This window comes from Harpia harpyja, chromosome 20, assembly GCF_026419915.1.
Source record: "Harpia harpyja isolate bHarHar1 chromosome 20, bHarHar1 primary haplotype, whole genome shotgun sequence".
In the NCBI taxonomy this organism is placed as follows: Eukaryota; Metazoa; Chordata; class Aves; order Accipitriformes; family Accipitridae; genus Harpia; species Harpia harpyja.
This window is the reverse complement of record NC_068959.1, coordinates 20,266,728-20,287,937: the sequence shown is the minus strand read 5'-3', so window position 1 is coordinate 20,287,937 and position 21,210 is coordinate 20,266,728. Positions and strand designations below refer to the sequence as shown.

At 47.0% G+C, this 21,210-nt stretch overlaps 1 protein-coding gene across 3 annotated transcripts; it reads left to right on the top strand.

The window, feature by feature from the left end:
* Positions 1-1,692: 1,692 nt before the first annotated feature.
* DNAJC18 (DnaJ heat shock protein family (Hsp40) member C18) lies at positions 1,693-15,234 on the top strand. 3 transcript variants are annotated; one of them, XM_052816403.1, is made up of 8 exons: positions 1,693-1,829; positions 2,022-2,167; positions 3,346-3,531; positions 6,654-6,766; positions 8,149-8,258; positions 10,279-10,451; positions 11,028-11,112; positions 14,198-14,319. In XM_052816403.1, the coding sequence occupies exons 1-7, from the start codon at positions 1,792-1,794 to the stop codon at positions 11,072-11,074; spliced, it is 813 nt and encodes a 270-aa protein (XP_052672363.1). In that variant the 5' UTR covers positions 1,693-1,791; the 3' UTR covers positions 11,075-11,112; positions 14,198-14,319. The 3 variants fall into 3 exon arrangements, with proteins under 3 accessions (XP_052672363.1, XP_052672364.1, XP_052672362.1); XM_052816404.1 differs by lacking the exon at positions 14,198-14,319 and adding an exon at positions 11,334-12,249; XM_052816402.1 differs by lacking the exon at positions 11,028-11,112 and having other exon boundaries at positions 14,198-15,234.
* The last annotated feature ends 5,976 nt before the right edge of the window (positions 15,235-21,210 follow it).

Genomic DNA, 21,210 nt, shown 5'->3' with positions numbered 1-21,210 from the left:
GTAGGACAGTGCAAAGGCAGCTGGTAAGCACCTGTAATATCAAACACTTCAGTCACGGTCAAGCTTTAACTAATCTCCCCTCCACACCGACCTCTGAAAGATGGCCCCATGCTTAATTTTCCTTCCTTTGAGCTCCTTCTTCCCATAGGCTCTTGAAGGTCTTGACAAATCACCAGAACCCGCTCCACTTTAAAACTGATCCACATCCAAAAGCAAAGTTCCAACTTCGACCTTGTTCAAAAGAAAGACTGAATAAAAAATAAACAACAAGTGATGTGACCCCCAGCTTCCAGTAGCTGCTGCTCATGTGAAAGGAGAGGTCTTCTCCAAGCTGCTGTGCTCCTGCAAAGCACACTGGTGGAAGATACTAACTACCTCACACCAGGACTCTGCTCCCACAGCTCATTAGCCCAGCTTTAATCGGCATGTGGGCTGAGGGGAAACAAGCAGCAGCATTAGCAATGCATGAATGCAGCTGGAAGGAGTTGCAGGACAAGCCATTGAGGGCGTTCTAACAAAAGGTTGGTCAGAAGGTGTGGGGCAGGTGATTCTCCAGGCCCCTTCCAGTCTCAACACAACAATTCAAGACCATCTCCCATAGCTCTGCCAACGCAGCAGTACTGCTGTCCAAAAAGCAGATTTGTTTCCCCACGTGCAATGAGCCAATAATCACACACTCAGGAAAGACATTATTCATTTCATATCTGCACAAAGATAGGTGCTAGGTGGTTAATTCCACTAAGCTAGCACGCCACACCGAAGAAAAATGATGTATTTATTCTGTTACATGATTAGTAAAAACCCACGTAAGTTTACACTCATTGGTTAGTAGTCACCATCTCATCTGCTTTTGGCCAGTTACATTTAAATTAGCCTCGCCTGCTATGTAGATTAGCACTCATGCTCCTTGCAGGTGGGGGGGGGGGGCAAGTTCTTCCAGCCTGGAATTGAGTCGGAGGTCACCATCTCCCCCTGCCACCTTTACCTGTCCCCCAGTTCATGCTTCTTCGGCAATCACCTGGCCTTCGGCACCTTCTGGAGCGGGACGTTTCCTTTTATCGGTCACATCCTACGTTTCTTAGGTCCGATTATCCTTGTTATCTCAAGAGCGTTTCTTTTCTCCCTGATGGACCTCGAGCATTCTCGCCAAGTTGGCAGCGCACACGAAGCACCCTCAAAACATCAAGGCCTAACCGTTCCAGGGTGTCCTCGCTCTACGAATGCCGACTGCGCGCCTCTCCGATTACAGCCTTACTCGTTAATTTGACAGATACAAACCCCATCTTGCACAAAACAGGCGGACCGCTCTAAATCTCAGAGTTATTCCTCAACGCTACCAGGAAGGGCCCTTCCTCACCGACGTAGCGATGTCACCCCCTGAAGCCGTCATCCCGCTGACCTCACCCCGCTCTGGCCTGGGCCGTGCCGTGACAGGGAGGCGAGCGCCTCAGGCTCTGCCCGCGCCAGCCACCACCGCGGCTCCTGCCGCCTCCCCGCCACCTGCTCCCTCACGGCGCTGCCTATGACGTCACCGAGCCTCGCTACGACGCCACAGGCACCCCCCGCAGTCGCTCGACACCCGCCCAGCCCCTCTAAGCCCCGCCCCCGCGCGGTGCCCGCTGGGTATTGTAGTCCGCTCGCCGCCGGGGCGGGGCGGGCTGCGGACTCCCGTACCCAGAGGACCCCGCGCGGCCGCCGCTTCCGCGCACAACATGGCGGCGCGGGCGGGCCGGGGCGGCGGGTTGTGAGGGGCGCGGAGGGCGGGCTGCCCCGGGGCCCGCCGCGGCCGCCATGACCTACACGGCGGAGCAGCTGGACGGCGTGCGGCGGTGAGCGCGGCGCGGGGGCCCCGCCGGACCGGGACCGGGACCGGGGCCAGGGCCGGGGGAGAGGAGCTGCGGAGGGAGCGGCGGGGGCCGCAGCGCGGTGACAGGCGGCGGGGGGCGATGGGTCCGGCGGGGCGGGCTGCGGCGGTGTCTGGGGGGACAGGCCGGTGAAGGTAACCTTGCGTGCGCTTTCAGGATAAAGCGGTGTCGGAACTACTACGAAATTCTGGGGGTGGAGAGGGACGCCAGCGAGGAGGACCTGAAGAAAGCCTACCGCAAACTGGCCCTGAAATTTCACCCGGATAAGAACCGCGCTCCCGGAGCAACGGAAGCTTTTAAAGGTGAGGTGGGGGCTGGCCCGGTCTCGAAAGTCGTACAGCAAGATGAAAACGAGGACAGACTGCCTCAGACCTACAGTCCTGCGCCTTATATAAAGGCATCATACGGGCCCACGTAGCCTGTCATTTTTATAGACGGATAGGTGCGTCTCCACAAAATCCCACAGCTGGTCGGCAAGGCTTGCCTTTTAATCTTCAGAATACAGATTTCCGTTAGAAGCAAAGGGAAACGTATCCCAAATCTCATTACTAGATACTGCTAAAGGTTCAGAGCAATGCTTGGAAATAATACTGGCCATGCAGGGGAGTGTGGTGTTGTGTAATCAATAACTGCTCTGTGTCGTAAATAAATTTATATTTTTACATATATATATATGTGCAAGCATATGAAATTTGAGTCCAATATTCCATATCTGGACTTTTCAATACAATCTAAACAACGTTAGCGTCTAAACTCTTACATCTTTTGCCTTTTCTGAGCTGTGTTGCTGCTGTCTGCAACAGCACTGTAAGGCAGTGTGAGGAAAGTGAGATACTCATTCGTAGTCTATTAGAATAAGGAGTTTTTGAAGGGCTTTATTTTTTTGTGTTAGGGTTGTATTTCTCTATGAACTTGTTTACAGCTGTGTTCTGTCAAAGATCAAGGAAGAAGATGAACCAAACAAATACTTCTGGGTGGTTTGGCGTAAAGTGTGAAATAGATATGCTGTACAGCTTCACAAGCATCTCTGCCGACAGAAAAACTTGGAATATGGTTCTGCATTTTAATTAGTCTCTGCAGGTATTAACTTTGTATTAACTGTGTATGGTATATGGAGGTGCACTTCTATGTCAGCGCTTAGTTTGATCTGATAAAATGTTACATTCTCACTCAATCTCTTGACTGAAGTAGACTCTCTCACCTCAGTTTTACAAATATTTCAATTCTCTCCATGTACTTTAACACTTTTATCTTTCTCCTGGTATCAGTGATAGCAGGAAATAGGTTCCATCACAGGTGATGCCAGTGTTGTAACACTTTTTTTACAAAGGCAGTTCTTTCAAAAGTAACTCAAATCTTTGGTCAAGCACAAATTTTCTATGCCTGGTTGGGCTTTTTTGCTACTCTGCCTGTAAAAGTCTGAGATCTGGAAATACTGCGTGATATGCCTGTGTAACACTTCTTTTAATTCACTCTCCAGCAATAGGCAATGCTTTTGCAGTTCTGAGCAACCCTGAAAAACGATTACGATACGATGAACTTGGAAGTGACCAAGAGCATGTCAGCACTGGTCAGGCCAGGCATTATAATTACTACACAGAATTTGAAGCAGACATTACACCAGAAGAAATATTCAATGTGTTTTTTGGTGGGCACTTTCCTACAGGTCAGTATCTGTCTGCAGTGTTTTTGAAATGTGGTGAACTGATACTAGACCATAGAGGAAGTTCAGCTTCTCTTGATACTGCTTAGGGAGTTGATAATACATCTGAAAAGAGGAAAAACTTTTTTGGGTTTACTCTTTTCTCCTTTCCTAGCTTTTTATGCCTGGAAAAGCTCCCTTAATGCATGTTTTAGACTTCAGATTTTAGCAACTCCATTCCCCAAAAAATGTTGTCAAAGCCCAGCCTTGCTGTCCAGGAATGCTCCTAGAAAAGAGAGCTGCCAGTGGGGTAATGGCTGTTGCTGCCAGGGCAAGTTCCTAACCTTGCCTCTCTTGAAAATTTCTGACAGTACTAGGTAGGAGAAAGAACATTTTAGTCCGGGAAGGGGTTAGGCTGTTTGATTCTTGGGTAGGCAACATTTTAATATCAGCTGTAGCTGAAGACCCTTCTTTTTGTCATTGCTTTTATTCCCTCCATTGTCTGAAGCCATCAGTGGTATGGGAGGTAAAATAAGGTGTGAATAGGAAGGGATCAGAGGTATCTTTGCTGATGGTGTAGTACTTGAGACACCTTACTGTGTTCCGTACAGCACGGCAGCAGCTGCTGGCGTTGTGGTCTCAGTGCCCCTATAACAAGGAAAACATAGGAGTTCATTTGGCTTGCAGCACCTTGCATACTGTAAAGAAATTGAAACCTCTTAGCTTAGAAAGTGATGCCTGCCAGGAAAGGCTCATTGTTACTGGATATAGAGTATCCAGTAACAGAACGGTAGATCTGTACCTGTAGCAGCTCCATGCACATCTCAGTCCAGCCTTGGCTTTTGTATTTGTAGTAAAAATAGAAAGATACTGCAAGCTCAGTGGAATACAGATTTGGATTAAAAGTAAATCTGAAAGGTTTAGTGAGCTAAAGGGTCTTCCTGGTAGTATCTAGCAAATTGCTTTAGCTCTTTTGTAAACTTTTTCACCTCCAAGGCGTGGTATAGAGCAATGTACGTGCCAATACTACACCCTAAAGCCACAGATACAGGTAATTACTTAAAAGCTCCCCATAACCTTAGTCTGTGTGGTAGCATCTTGCAGCTCAGGGGACTTCAAAATTTGATCAGTAGAGGTCCAAAGTGAGCCAAACTCAGTGTGGCATAATTCCACACTGAGTTTGCAAGTTTTCCATTTCTGACTTTGCAAGAAGTTGCACCCGCGTGTGCCTTTTGCCTCAGCCACCAGTGAAACATTGCCCTCGTGGAATGTGACTGCTTTCTAGCTGCGGGCAACAGGGATGCTTGGAGCTGAGGACAAGAAATTGAGGAGCTGTAGGAGGAATTTGAGTACTGGGCATGGCAGGTTTAACAGGTCAAGTGGCATGAAGAAGTAAATGGGAACTTCTATCAAAGTGGCAAAGAATAAGAAAATTAAAAGATAATTTCATAGTAATACGTGTTGGTAGTAAATGATAGTTTCCTTACCAAAAAAAAAGTTTGGGTCTAAATTTATGTACATTTTCCTAATCTAAAAGTGAGTTTTAAATTATGGAAAATCGTCAGTTCAGTAGTTTTCCAAATAGGCAAAGTCCACACAGTTTCTACTTAGCAAGAGAGTTACTAGTAAGAGGGTGTGCAGATAGTTGATATAAAGAAAACATTTTTTAAACTGTTGTAGTGGGACTTGCATGCATGAGCTGAAGTTTGTTTTGTGACACCTTGCTGTCACCAGGCTTTCTGGAAATCTGAATAAGAAATGTTGGTGTTAGGGTAAACTCATTTGTATAGCTTTTGTGGGGAGGTTTATGGCTTTGTTTATGCTGTGCATTTTTCCTCTATGGATATTCAGTGAAAAAGTCTTGAAAGTTAAAATGTTAAATGTCGTAAGTCTGAAAGGAGACTGTCCACGTGGCATATTGTTGCAGTTACAATGGGTAGAGGCTACAAGTTGAACTTCCTTCTCATAAAAAATAAATGCACATGGAAGGAAAGAAACTGCTGGCAGAAATTCTTTGAGATACTTAGGATTTGGGAAGACTTTTTTCTAGGCACCCTGCAAAAGGCATTCTTCTCTTCCTGCACTTGCTTCTGTTTTTTCACAGGTTGATTAAATATTGTCTGAGCAGTGTTGAATCATAGAAACAAACTTTCTTTTTCAAGAAAGAAATTTTTGTTCTTCAAGCCAGTCTTGTTTGGTGCTCTGTTGCAGCTCTGACTGCAAATGTGCCTAGACCCTTGGAAAAACCTTTGAACAAGCAGTGAAACAGATGTTTTTGACACAATAGCAAAGGTCACTTCTGCCCAGGTTTCTTGCAGAATTCTGTGGGAAATTCAGAGAAAGGGCAGTGTAAGAGTGTAAAATAATGTGACATCTTTCCCAGGGCTTAAAAATACATTTGCATTTCTGTTGTCATGATAAGGCCATAAATTTCAATTCTCTAATATAAAGACATTCTGAATTTCAAAAGAGGAAAGTACAGCTGTTATTAGATAGGCATATGGTGATAAAATCAGAGCTGAAGCTTCAAATCGAAACAGCATATGCAATTCTTTCCTCACTTTAGAATTTTTAAAAATAAATCAACTACATTCAGTGTGCAAGAAAGGAAATCCTGATTTGTACTTTTTTTTTTAACTCATTTTTTAAATCTCTTTCCTTATTATAAAATCATTAAGTGAAACTATTAATAGCTTGAAGGAAGAGGAAGTAGAAATGAGTGTAGAAGACCATATTCAGTAATTACAGGAAGCCATAATTCATGGCCTGAGTCTGGTGAAGCAAATCAATTTTCCTGCTTAGAGCCTGGGGATGCAACACAAGGTATGGCCTTGCAAGTGAATGTGACAAAAACAATATTAAAATATGAGATACAACAATAAAAATTATAGCATGTTTCTGCAGGTTGATTTAAATTAAGATGGACTTGGGCAAACTTTACAATTTCTCTGGTACACTTCTCAGAACGACATATTATTTTGACTTTTAAATCTGAGGTGTGTTTGCGCTTTTTAATCTGAGGTCTCCCAACTGTAATTCAGGCCATGTAGTATATGCTTGGATAATTAACTAGAAACTCTGAGAAATACAGGCGAGTATCAGCAACTAGATGAAAATTATGACTCTCTCTTTGTTTCTTTTAACAGGAAATATCCATATGTTCTCCAATGTAGCCAGAGATGCGCACTATTATCCACGGAGGCACCGAAATGAAAGAGCATGGACACAGGAGCAAGAGGAGGAAGAAAACAGGCCACAGGTAGCCAGGAGGAGGGATCTCTTGGGCTTAAATATTTCACCAGGGTGAGGGGTCCACTTACACTTTTGAAGCCAGGACAAACCTTCCCATGCTTACATGCTCAGTGTTTATCCTCAAGTGCTGCAGCCAAAATGGATGTTTTCAAAAGTAACTAGATTGTCTTTTATTAATCACTACTTTAAAAATACATTGTATTGACAGGATTACAGGCCCTGGAGTTTCTGTCACCTAGTGTTTTGCTGGTGCTTGCTTTTTGCAAGCTCAAATGGTTTGGTAAGCCAACAACAATTAGTCCAAATGTGGACTGATAATGCATACAGAAGTACTGGCTTGTCCTTATGGTGTCTTTAACCCTTCAGGAAATAAGCACGCAACTTCTGCTCAGGTGCTGCACAGGCTTCTTCCAGCCCAGGGCAGGATGCGTCTGGGATACGTTTCTACCAACTGAAACCTCCAGATGAGACACAAGGTGTCATTTGTTGCTAGTGCACATATACATGTGCCACCTGCCTTGGAAAAATCTTCCTCCATAGGCAGTCTGTTAACCTAACAAGGTTCTCCAAGGAAGATGAATTTTTCTCTGTGAGTCTCTTATAGTTGGGCTCTGAAAAAAAAAAGGATACAGCCTATAGACAGCTAAGCTAGGGCAAATGAATCCCACCTGCTACTGCATCAGGTATTCTTGCTGCTATCCCAGAGCAGAGGGCAAAGTCTAAATAGCTGCATATTATATTTTGCTCCTGATAAGAAAAGGCGTTTTAGAAAGGCGGTTTAAAAATCAGATGAAGAGCAGAAGTAAAGATCTGTGTTTTCTCTATGACTATCAGAACTCTTTGGTCTTTTAATATTTTTTTCCCCACTCTTTTGTTCTACAAAATTCATTCAAACAAAAAACCCAAGTGCTTGCATCCTGTCCCAAGTCACACTATATGTGGTCTCTTAACCCTTTACTTTTCAGCCATTTTATCCAGTGTTTGAACAGAGGTTGAGATTTTTAGAATGCATATAGCAAACTTCAGAAGATGCATGGAAAGCCATAGGCACAAATGGGAATTGTAATGTGTTCCTTCAGTTTGGGTTGTCACCTGGTCACTGACAGGTGGGCATCCATTGCCTTGTGAAGGAAGCTGTAGATGAAAGAAATGTCATGAAAATATAATTGAAAGAAAATGGCTTTAAAGAGTTTTCCCACATTATTAATAAAGGTTATTTTGAAATTAAAATGTCATCCCTCTCAAAATTTGAAGGTACTTCCTCTTTTTTTTTCTTTTCAGTTTACATTTAATACATTGTTGATCTATGATAGCCTCGTTTCTGTGAACAGATGCATCCTTTTCTATCTGTATCTTCTCTTGACTACTAATTATTGTTGTTCTTTTCAGAATTCATATTCTGCATTTATTCAGTTGATGCCAGTTTTCATAATAATAATAGTGTCAGTTATAACTCAGCTGATGGCCACAAACCCGCCCTACAGCCTATTCTACAAATCGTAAGTCATTTAAAACCACATTTTTCTGGTCTTCGGTGTTTGCAATAAGGAGGGAGATGGAAGTTGGACTTGGTAGCAAAATGCATATTAGCGTTCCGTTCTGCTCTTTCTAGAAAGTGTTATCAATTTGTAAATAAGGAAATACCAACAGTCTCTACTGATGAGTTCTCTTAAGCATTATCGCTATGAAGTTAACTATGGTGTGCTTTATTGTACTGTGTGCTGAACAAATAGAGGCCTTGAGCCAAAAAGCTTTCTCAACTGGTGTGAAATGTTTCTGCACGGTGATACAGTACCAGGAATGTGGGTGTAGCCCAGCTACAGTGCTGATCAGCCTCTGGTCTGCCCAGCCCCCAGGGATCTGCGGACCACCGCTGAGGTTCCCATGTAAAGCAATTAAAAAATGAAGCCTGCAGTTTGCAGTATAAATCCAAATCCTCTCTGGAGCCTGAATTCCACTGGAAGAATTGTCAAGCTCCACAAATCATTAAAGCCTTGAAATGCCTTGGTTTAACATCTGTAAAGAAGCAGGACCCTGAGGTTGCAGAGGGCAAACTGAACTGGTCAGCTCTGGAAGCAGAAGGAACGCCACCAGACCTGCTGTAATCTGAGTTTGTGGGGCAGAGGAAAACCCACTGGCTCCTCTCAGCATCCAGTGTTGGGAGGAAGGAAGCTCTCTAGCGGGAAGAGCTCGGTTCAGTCACCTTCACTGGCTCTTACTGAGATAGGAGTGGGAGTCAGCAGGTTTTGGAGAACCTGCTGCACACAGCAGTAGCAGAGTGCTCCAGACACTCCCCTTGCTCCCTTCTAGGAGTAAAACTACGTAAGTTTAGGCCCATATCCTCTCCACTGTCATAATAGCCCAAAACCCTTTATCGCTTTTTACCACAAGATGTCAGTGTGTAGACCTAGCGTAAGAACAGGAGGGTGGTTGGGTTTTGGGTCGTTGGGCGTTTTTTTCAGAGAGTGTTTTTGCTATCTGCCAGTCCCATGTGCAACTTCCCATGCTGCCCCCAGAGCAGCTAATCTCTCCTGCTTTTCTTCACTACCTCCCCTTCTCCTGTTGATTTGAGATAGTCAGGCCTGAGTCTGGTACACAGTTATACTGTTTCTCTAAATCATATCCTTAAAAAAAACCCTAACAGCCTAGAAACTAAAAGAAATTGTTTATATGAAGAGAGCATACACCTCTGAGACATAGCGACAGAGCAGGGGTCATCCAGAAAGTAGAAGGGGCAAACTGGATTCCATTGAGTAGGGTGTAACCTTTGTGTTTTGGCTGTCTGCTGCTTTCTCTGGGCAGTGATTTGAAAAAAATGCCTGGATATCTTTGCTCAAATAAGGAAATTCAGTATAAGAGTGTAGTTTAACCCAGTGGCTGTGTCAGAGTGGCTAATTCTACCTACAGGATATTCTTTGGGATATTCCATGCCCCACTTCTCTTACTGATTATTATAAAACCCTAAAAGAAAATATAACTAGAACCTCCCCTGCTAATTTTTATTTCTACTAAAGGATCCAGAAATTGAGAAAATCTAGATCCAATTGCATTGTGCCCTAAGCAATACCAGGGCCGTCTGCCTTTCCTATAATCTCTACATTTGTTATCAATTCCCATGGATTTCTGGACCTAGCTTGCCAGAAATTACCAGCAAACAGAAGAAAGTGTATGGAGCTTCTGTTCACAGATAAAACTTGCTCTTACGTTTTGGAAGTCTCTTGACTGAGGTCTTGAGAACAAACACAGTATTTGGAAGGAACAGTGTCAGCTCAGAGTCGATTCTTTGTAGATATCTCCAAATATTAGATATTTTCTGTGGTTTTTAGGGGGGGGTGAATCCTGTTTGCCTGAGACTTGTAATTTCCTTATTGGATGGTTGAGGGAGCCATAGTCCTGCAGAAAGTAACTAAAGAAGTTGTAAATACTGTCCTCTGGAAATGCTAATATGGAGAAACATCCCTTGATTTCTTTATATTTGAACTGCTAAAAGATTCTGTTTTCTCCATGATGTTTTCACAGGTCCATAGGCCACGTTATTAGTAGAGAAACAGAGAACTTGCAGGTGCCTTACTATGTTGATAAAAACTTTGAAAGGAATTATCAAGGAGCAGACCTTAAAGAGCTAGAGAAAACTGTTGAAAAAGATTACATAGACTATATTCAGACCAGCTGCTGGAAGGAGAAACAGCAAAGTAAGTTATTTTTGTTACAAGTGTGTGCCTACAACCCATCAGAAGTTGTATGATGGCTGTGCTTCACAAAGCACTGCCATTTTTAGCCTCATTTTCCAATGCTTATCTCAAACCTTGCACTGATATTTGTCACATCTGCTCTTAACACTGAATTTGCTATTCTTGAAGGTCTGTCAAAATTCATTTTAGGTGATTCTGAGAGACAAGTGGAAAGTAGATTTCACTATTTGAGACATTTTTTCCACTCAGTTTTTATGCTTGAATAACTGTTAGCGATGATGTTTCAAACATGTAATCTACCACATTTATCTAGCTCTGACACATTGTTAGGGCTAGAAAAGATCTTGAGACATCACCTATTCCACGTTTCCTTTGCTGGAGCAGAATAATTTTTGCTTCGACTGGCTCCATGAGAAGATTATCTAACTTTTTCTTCAAAACTTCATCAGAAGGAGATCCCATAGCCTATTCAGGTGCTTTTGGTAATATTGCAGTGGACTCTGTTACTGGTATCAGTTTTCAAAGAGCGTGCTGCTTTGCTTGTTTTGTGCGCTTATTTGCATTTTCTATCTTTAGATGAGTTTGAGATCATGTTTTTCACCATAGTCAAGATTGTCTTTTAAAAACAAGAATTGAATGCAGAAAGGGAGAACACAAAAATGTGATCATTCAAAATCATTATTCTCACGTCAGTCCTAAGTCGATCAGTGGCACGTATAAAGGCATGTATTTTAACCCCATATCGTATTACTTGTTAATTACTACTAATCTAGTTCATTGAAAACAGAGCAAATCCCTGCTGCTTTTGGAACTGTATGAAATAACAGAAATCAAATTACAAGGACTAGCTGAAGTTAGGATGTTGTGACTGATTTTTTTCAGCTAAAGAACTCATCACCTTCGAATGAGTAAACACAAACTACTGCTGTGCATAAAGGAAACTGGAAGAAGTTGTTTCTGTGTAAATGTTTAATAGTAGTAGGCAAGCTGCTTTCACACACCAGTAGGGCTTTCTAAATTGCTCCATGCAAAACAGTCCTCAGCACACTGCAAAAAATTGACTTTGCACTTGTTTACAGTTTCTTTACCAATTGCATCATTATGGAAGCACACACTTTGTCTAAACAAGACATGTTTAATCCTGTGCTAGAGGTAACAATAGTGTTGCTGACTCCAGACTATTTACAGGTTTTTGATGGGAAGGGTTGTTTTGTTTTCATCCAGAGACTGTTTTGTTTTATTTTACAAAAAAGTTACCAGTCTTGCTTTTAAAGAGAAATATACAGATGTGGGCTCTGAAGTCAGAAAAGAAAAGAACCCATAATATGAGACCATAAAAATCCCAAACAATCCCTTAGTTTTTGGTGTGCTTGACTTGTGATCTCAGCATCTGTGGCTGGCAGTAGCAGCCTCTAGGTATAATGTGGTGGTTAACCATAAATGTAGGCTTCATGCGTAGGCTTGCTATAGGGGTAGAATTTATTTTGTAGAGAAAAATCCTTGTAATTGACCTTGTGCAACTGAAAGTGACCATACTGCCTCTTTCATGTAGACCTTGAGCTAAGGAATGCCATGCCCCAAAATGGGCAGCAGGGTTTGCAAGTCTAAGAGAGACTGGTAGAGAGGGGGAGATGATCTAGCATTGAATGCCAAGTAATGCCTGCAAAACAATGCTTCTCTGGAGCTTTTTACACTTACAGACTTTATTAGTCACACATCTGCAAATATATTTACAATGTCCACAATTAGCAGTAGCCTGAGGAGACCACTGTAATTAAAAAAAAAAAAAACCACAACATTTTCAGAATGATTACTATCTAGGCCAGCAAGCAGGTAATGAGCACAGCTGAGTCTGTGCTAACTTTAGTACAGCCAAGTTTGTAAAAATAAACTGTGAATACAAGATGGAGTGCTGGGGAAAAGTTCTCTGGAGATGTTGAGACAGTTCTTAGCTGTTGCTTCATAACTTTTGTCCATTAATTCTTGTTTAAGTGTTTAACTTCATGTGGTCAACTTTTTTTTCGTCCGTTGAATGTCTATTAATAGTACGTTTGTTTTGTTTACTGAGGGTGCGTTTCTCTTTAGCACCAGCAAAATGGACATAGATTACTTAGATAGGAACAGTTTGATTTTTTAAAGTCCTTGATTTTATGACTTGAAAGTGTTACCTGGTGTCCAGCTACCTTAAGGAAAACTTCAAAAGTAACTAATAGATCAGTATCTTGTTCAGCCAGTCACTTTTATACTGCTGTACCAGACAGTGTTCCTCCCTTCACAGCAGAATAGTGTGTAAAAGTTGCGTATGCTGTGGGTTTTGGTCTTCTGAAATCTTTGATAGAGTTAAGTACAAAAAGCACATCCCAGGTTTTTACAGGAGATTGTTCAGCTGTGAAGGCACAATTGTAAAGTATGACTGCAAAGAGCTCTGAGTTGTAGAAAATTACAAAAAGGCCACTGAAAACAGAGAGAATAAGGATATGTAGTTGGAATTTGGTATTTTAGGACTTCCTTAAAGAGAAAAAGTTCAAAGGAACAACTCTTATGTAAAAGATTAAAAAATACAAGAAACAGACGTGATGGAATGAATGCTGTCAAAAGTGCAAGTATTTGCAGTGAATAATTTTGTCCAGTTGGATAAGTGTAGAATTCCTTAGCTAATCAGCAAAAGAAACTTCTCTGAATTACTGGTGGGAAACAATTTAAACAATGGGATTATTTCAGTTTTATGATGCTTTTGAGAAGAAGGGGAAAAAAATATGCAAAGTGCATTTGAGATTGTATTGTTAATGAAAGGGCACAGAGGCCTTTCAGACAGGTCCCTCAGCTAGCTGTTCACCTTCCTGGAATCAATACAAAAAAAAAAACCCAAAAAACAAGAGAGAGACTTTATAATGCCTTCTGGGCAAACCTCTTGCCAGACAAAGTTTGAATTCTGAGAAGTGCAACATCAAAAAAACAATTTTAAAGTATATATTTGGATACATGCTCTGGGCCCTTGCAGAATGGATCTGCCAAAAGAATTGCATTTTTCAGTTATGTGGGCAGGGGTGTATGTCTTGTAGTTCCTGCTCAGCTCATGAGGCTGCAGACAGCTGATGCAGCCCCAAGGAAGCAATAGGAAAAGTAGTCATGAGGCTGTCTTTCCTTCTGGCTTGTCACATAAATACTGCTGATAGGTGTAGAGTAACCCCCCTCCACCGGTCTGTGCCTGCTGATGCGTCAGTAAGGACCAATGCATGAGGAGATGAGATCTAATTCAAATGTAAATAGTGGTATCACCTGAGACAGGTGCTGTGTTGCAGACCAAATGGTATCCTACTAGCCCCTTTTTATGCACAGTTAGTTTAACTTTATATGTATATTTTAAAGTAATTGCCTATTCTTTAGATCATTAAGAATTTTAAATCTTATGTAACTTCTAAGCCATACTTTTATAGTTTGTGTTTTCTTTGTAGACAGTAATAATCAGTCTTATTTTTTTGTGTTGGTTATTGTCCTACTAGTGCACTAGTAGAGAGGGTTATTATAACTGTTTGAGTTTTCAAGCAATTATGAAAATACTCTTTTCTTAAGTCGCTAGCCTGGTTAAACCTGATGGCCACTCTTTAAAGAAAGTTGTTAACATGCCCGGTTTCACTGAAACAAGGTGAATTAGAAAAAAACCATGCCACAAGGATAACAAGGCACTGAGTTATTTAAAGTAGGCTTGCGGCTTCATCCTAATATAAATTTTTTTCATCTTTCAGAGTCTGATTTGTCAAATTTGGCCAAGCTATACAGAGATGAGCGGTTAAAACAGAAAGCAGAATCACTGAAACTTGAGCACTGTGAGAAGCTCTCCAGTCTGATTGGAATGCACAAAGGGGGCTGACCAGGGCACACACATTCTGTAGTTTTATTTATTGCTGGTTTAACTTATGTTTTTATTTTCCTTTGTATAAAAAGGGAAGGAGACTGTTGTAAAGAGTCTGAATATTGGAGTCCTTCTGCATATAGTGCAGAGATGGGCCAACACAAGCTGCAGAGCTAGTGTTTGCTATAATACATACTCTACACAATATTTGGTTCTAAGGACCAGTGGCGCTTTGTAAATTAATTCCCTGGGAAACGCTATTAGTTTGGAACCTGTCTTCATCGGTATTTTGTCTGCCATCCAAACAGTATATACTTCCCAAGAGAGCAGACAAATGTCTTAGCTTTCTGTATTTTATATGGACCTGCAGTTCACTCAATCATACGAACAGCGTAGTTCTCAGTATTAAGTGCGCTAGCCTTCTCGTACTGATACCAAGTGGATGTCCTTGCTTCTACAGTGGTTTTGTAATGAGAACTTAGATGGAAGGCGGCATGTTTCCTGTTCAAGTGTAATATGCAATGCTTAATTCAGAAGAGTCAAGTACCTGCTTCAGGTGAGCACTTGAGCAGGCTCCCAGCTCTCCCTGCTGTCAAAGGGACGTAACCCCGTGCTTGTCTGACCAGAGAGGGCACGCTGAGATGCCAACAGCAACATCGAACAAGAAGATGGGAGTCTGTGAATTGCACCAATTCTGATGTCTGCCAAACTGTAGAGAAAGGACAACTGCATTTATTTTCTCATATGTTTTCAGTGGCATACTTTTAAGCTGGCTGTCTAATTCTGATTTTTATCTGCAAACTCTTCTCCAGCTGTTACAGGGGTCCTGCTTTTTCTGGTACAGTTTTGATGTAGCATATTTTTACTCTGTTGAGCAGTTATGAATGTTTCACTGTAGAGATTAGTATTGCAAAGAAAAAGATCCATGTAGTAGTGTCCTGTTTTTTCTTGATCCTCCTTTACAAAACCAGGCATTTAAAGGCAGGTTGAGGATGGGTTATACTCGTCAGCAGCAGAGACCAGTGTTACTCCAGTTGAGCATCATTAACCTCCTGAGCCAGTTTCTCTGGTGGGGTGCCGCGGGTGCGTACCACACGTGGAATGAACTATTCTTACGAAGGACATCTCTGAGCGGTACAGGCACTGGAGGTGCAGGCTTCTGCCCTCCCTCCCTGACGTGGGGACTCAGCGTAGCCACAGCAGAGGCAGCACTCGCCTCTCTGACGTGGAAGTGCATGTCTATTAAAACTGAGCAAGTCTCTGTTGTTGTCCCCATTCCTAAAACTCGCTATGAGTAGCACAGGATGCCACAGATGGCCTTGGCTTAAACCTAGAAAACAAAAGTGCTCAAAAGTTCAAGAAATGCCAGAATTAAAGTCACCTCTAAAGTTTAGACTTCAAGTCTCCACATGCCTGGGCATTACTAGTGCTCTGCCCGTGCGCGAGGGTGTCCCGTTGGCATGGTGCACAAGATGGCTGGTACTGAGAGCGGGGAACTGGGACCGCAGGTACCAGAAAGTGTCCCCTTGGTGTCCCTGTCCCGTCCGTTACAGCGGTGGGAGGTTGGGCAGCAAGCGAAGCTGGGAGCTGCAGGAAGAGAAGGTTTTCTGGTGGTCTGCGCCGCAGGAGGGGTGTTTGTCTTGGGTTTTGAGACTTGGTGCTTCTGCAGATGAGGCGTACATGCCCCATATGATCAGACCATTGCAACTACAGCAATATTGCTGCTATGAAATGGTGGTGTGTTTAAAAAAAGACTAAAAAGAACAACATAGTGACTCCTTAAAACAGCGTTTTCATATTAACATTTGTTCCGTGTTGGGAAACTTTGTAGGAGTGCTTGGGGAAGTTGAGCAGAGTTTGTCAGCCACTCGGGACAGGAAGAGTGCCAGTGAAAAAGGCATTTAGAGGGGGTTGTTGTGAACCATCTTGAGTGTGAGAGTCTGCAAGGGCAAAAATGTTTGATTATTCTAGATTGGTAATGTGGCTGGCAGTGGGACAGGCAGCTTTAATTCTGGTATTTCCCAGGTTTGAGCACATAATATGAGTGCGTACAAAGAAAAATTCTTTTAATGTTGCTTTTTATATATTAAATAGTTTGTAGAATATATTTGAAATCTATTAAAGTAGCTGGACTTTGTTCCAGGTTTGATATCTTCCCTGTCATTCCTGTTTGACTCCCATGGCTATAAAGTGATATAGGTGGGTAGACCAAACATGACAACTTTACTGGACCTGTGATGTCCTGTACAGAGCTTGAATTCATACGTAGTATTTTGCACTTAAAATGGATTGCACCTTTCATCCAAAGATCTCAGAGTGCTTTATGGAGGTGGGAGGTCTCCCGTGAGAAGCATAATGATTTTAAGTCTTCTCTGCAACTAGGAAAAGAGGCCAGGATGAAGCAGAAGGTCAGACTGGAAGGTAAAAATATTTCAAAAAGCAATAAGATGTTCTTTGTTTGTAATCAGAGTCAAGGGTGTTACGGATGACTATTTGCATGCCAGTGTTGTATGCTGTGAATAAGGGCATTTGGCTCCACAACCTCTTCAGCGATGAGCACGATGAGCAGAGAACTTCCTTTTGTAAAGCACTGGCATCCTACTCAAAAGGAAAATCATTATCTCGTGCCCGTGGCTGTTGAAATGCATTGCTGTCATTAACCAAAGGTTACTTGCCATTGACTTCTGATAATTTCTTGGGTCTCTAAAGGGAGAAAAAGGTGTTCCCTGAGCAGGCCTGTTCCCTTGGAGCGGTGCAGTGGGATGCTCTCGTTTCTTGGGGAATACCTGGGACTTGCAAATGGGTTTATATATATATATTGGGTTTTTTTTAAACGAAAGACTTGACATTTCTGTGCCTGTCTGTACCGTGGTAAAAGCCTGACTTTGAAACAAGAGAGAATGGTGCTGTCTGGGAGTTTGTTCCACGCGAAATGGCGGCAGCGGCCGCGGGGATGGGCGAGGAACTAACCGCCGCCCCCGCGGCGACAGCCCGCCCCAGGCGGCGGCGAGCCCGGGAGAGCCGTGGGTATTCCCCGGGGCCTCGGCGGAGGCCGAGCCCTTCCCCGGGTTGCGGAGCCGCGGCCCCGGTTCGGCTCCGGGGCAGGGGACGCGACGGGCGCGCTCGCTGCGGGGCGGGAGGGGGCTGTCCCGGCCGCGGCCCCTTTAAGACCGGTGGAGGGCGGGGCAGGCGCGCGCGTTGCTAGGAGACGGAGAAGGCCTGGCGACGGCGGCCGCCATTTGCCGCGGCGGTGCGGGAGATGGCGGCGGGCGCTGAGGCCGTGGGCTGACCGCCAGCCGCGGCACCTCGCCGAGGCGCTGGCGGTCCCCAGCGAGCGGCGGGGCCGGAGACCGGGAACCGGGGACCGGGATCGGGATCGGGATCGGGGTGTGAGGGGAGCGGGGGGGGGCGGGGGCTATCACCCCTCCCTGTCTGAGGAGGGGGTGCGTCTGACAGGGACTGCTGCTCTGGGGGCGGGGCCTCGGGGTGGGAGGGGTCCAGCCAGCCACGCCTCCCCTGGTGGTGCGGGGAGGGAGGGGCCTGCGCCGGCCACGACCCCGGGCGCAGCGGGGTCCGCCCGTGGCGCTGGCCGCCAGCCCGGGCGGGGGGGGGGACGGGGCCCTGGGAGCTCCCTGCGGGTCACGGCCCCAAAATAACGCCCGTGGGGCCGGCGGGATCCCTCCTGCTCCGCCCTGTGCCGAGGCCGGGCCCGCAGTCTGGGAGCTGGCGCTTGAAACCGCCGTCTCGGCAGGCCGGAGCTTCGAGGTCGTGCAGCCCCGGGGCGCCCGCTCGGGCGTCACCCCCCACGCGTGGCCCTGCGACGCGGTCGGTGCCGCGGGGAGGAAGGCGGCGGCGTGAAGTCCTTGCACGGACTCGGAGGCCGATCAGTTTGCAGGCTGGGGCCAGCCAAGCTGTTCCTATGTGCCCCCGGCCCGAGCATCCCAGCCTCGGGTACTGAAGCGCTTGAGATTTGTCAGAGCTGCCGGCGTGTTTTGGATGCCCGGTTCCCTTCCAAACCCCAGAGGCAGCTTCGAAAGCCTCTGCCAAGCAGGGCCAGTGTTTCCTGCTCCTCTGGAGTTGCGAAAAGTAGCTCCAGCGTGGGAGAGGCGCGTCCTGCTTTCGGCAGCTACCGGCAGCCTTCATCTTCCTCCTTGCTGCCTCTCGTTCAAGCTTGCCAGTGTTGAGAGGCGAGCACGCAGAGAGCTGGCACAAAAAAACAAGTTAATAAGCAAATGCGATGGTGAGTCTACAGGCGGTATCATGCTGGCTTAAACATAAAAGTAGATCGGTGTTTAATTAGCAAGTCTGGCTCAGCCTGGGTCCGCCCGTTGTTCTGTAACGTGCTTGTGCCTAACAGGCTGCTCCCACGCACACCCCGAACTGCTCTGGGTGCTGGAAGACGAGTTTACAGCCTCTTAACCTAAAATGGTTGTATTTTGGTTGGTAGGAGAACCCCGGGGATCTCCACTACGCCCTCCTCTCTCTTTCTTGTTTAGAAATCACCAGCCGCACCGAGGCCGGGGGGGGATGAACCCAAGGACCAGGAGGAGGAGATGCTGGCGCTGGAGCAGGGCTCTTGCCCGGCAGGTTGCTGGCAGCCTCAGGCTGCAGCCAGGGCGGTGAGACAGGACTGCCCAGCCGGTTCCCTCTGTGCTTCAACAGCACACCCAGACAGGTTGTTTGTGGCAGCCTCGGGGCTGTTGGAAGAAACCAGCCAAGCCGGCAGTCCTTGCTGCAACCCGGCCACCCTTTTTCCACAGAGCTGGCCCTATGGAGCAGGGAGCGTACGGGCCCATCCCGTCTCCCGCAGCACTGAGAGCAGGTGCCGGGGAAGAAGATGAACGGCTGGGTGTGCGGCGGTACTTTCCAGCCACCCTCGCAGCCTCCGGTATTGCCATACCGCTTGTCGCAGCTGTTGACGCTCTGACCGTTTCGGTTTTGGCAGGACCCGGGTGTCGGAGTGAAAGGTGCAGCAGCAGCAAGAACTGTGCCTAGTGCGAGTGCTGGAAAAGAGGGAGAGGAAAGCTTTAAAGCGGTTATACAAGTCGTTGCCCTACACCTGCCTTGCACCCGCTGCCAGGACAGCAGGACCTGTAGGCAGTAGTGCAAAGACTTTTCCTTTCGTGCCCAGGGAGAGCTGCGGTGATCCTCCCCGAGCTGATTATTTTACCTTACCCAGAGCTTCACCAGCGCCCACAGCCCATTGTTCCCCTTGTACCTTCTCCAACGTTCCTCCTCTCCCCCAGTAGTGGTACCCTGGATGCACCGAAGGCATCGGCAAGGCACCCCGGGGAGGCTCAGCCAGACAACGGTGACCCCAGGCTGGACCAACCTCCCTTTCCCACCAACTGCCAGCAGCCCCGGGACGCTGGGCATGACCCTCGGTGGAGGAGAGGGAACGAAACACTGTCTCTCTGGGATCTGGACTGGCTGGGGACAGCTCAGTCCCGGGGGGAACTGCGTCCCCTCTCCCGTTGTGGGTCTGTACGTCCCCCCCGGCACCGCAAATCCGGCAGCGGGCAGGGGCTGCGGGCAGGTCCCCGCGGTGCTCCCGGCTGGGCTGTGCTGGGGCTGGAGCCAGCAGTGACTCAGCAGGCGCCCGCCGGGCTGCCCCGCTGTGAGCCGGGCATGGGGGCTCGGGGATGCTCCTGGCCAGCCCCAGGCTGAGAGCTGGACCCCCCCTCGCATGGGGACCATAGGGTGGTTGCAGCACCCAAGCAGCAGCCCAAGGTTTTGGGGTGCAGCGTGCCATTCAGGAGCTCCTCCCCTGGCAGCTGCTTCCCGCTGGCTCCCTGCAAAGCTGGGTTGTAGGGATTTGGGGATTTGAAATCCCCCACACACACTGTCTTGCACAAAGCCACCGCGCTGGCCGGTGCCACCCACGGCAGGTCTCCTCCGCTCCCCCTGGGCACAAACGCCACCTGCAAGCACAGCCCTGCTCAGCAGCGAAGGGTTAAGTGCCAGGCCAGCTATCAGGGAAGCTTTCCTCTCCTCCTTTTCCTTGCCAAGGTTTAAATTTAGTCCCTGCATGAACCCAGACAACTTGGGCATCAGGTTGCTCCAGGGCTGGCACTGCCGGGGAGCACCTGCTGCCGTTGCTTCACTGCAAAAATCCCCCCGAAAGCCGGGACTGAACTCCGCTGGTGGTGGTTAGGGCCGGCAAGCTGCAGAGACCCTCGTGCCATGCCGAGCGCCCCGACCGCTTGCTTTGGGTCCCCCGAAAAAGGCAAATAGTAGCCATCCATCGTTTGGCTCTTGTGAGTCCTGGAGGTGCTCGGTGCCTGGTTTGATTTCAAGCCTTGCGTTTGCTCCTGACTGCTTGCGATTAGTTCTGGGGGAGCTGCTGCTTGGGGCAGGGTGGTTTTGGGGGAAGCCCCCAGGATGGGGACACGCCGTCTGTGCAGCGAGGCGGGCAGAGGCACCAGAAAGGAGCCATTGCAGGGACGGAGCAGCAGCCTGGGGTCTGGCTGTGCCCTCCGCACGGGGATGGGATGTCCCTAGAGGGGTCTGCGGGTTCCCCAGCTCCAGGGCAGCCCGGCCCGCTGCGCCGGGGCCCACGGCCCCGGTACCTCTGTGGGGCACAGGGATGCCCCGGCACCTCGCCGGCGGGTTTGGGGAGCAGTGGCGTCGGGCGAGGGGGCAGGGGACGGTGCTGGCAGCCCCCCGGCAGACCCCTAAGGCCGGGGGCGGTGGTGGCATCCCTGCAATGTGCTTGGCATTGCCTCCCCTGGGCTGGCGCTCGCTGATGTCCATGTGATCGAGGGGCTGCTCCATCCTGCCGCTGGGTCCAGCCGCCGTGACGGCGAGGCAGCCAGAAGGTCGAGCCAGCGTCCCCGGCACAGCGTCCCCGGCACCGAGAAGGGTCCCCCGGCACCAGCTGGCACCCTGAGGGTCATCCCTGCCCTG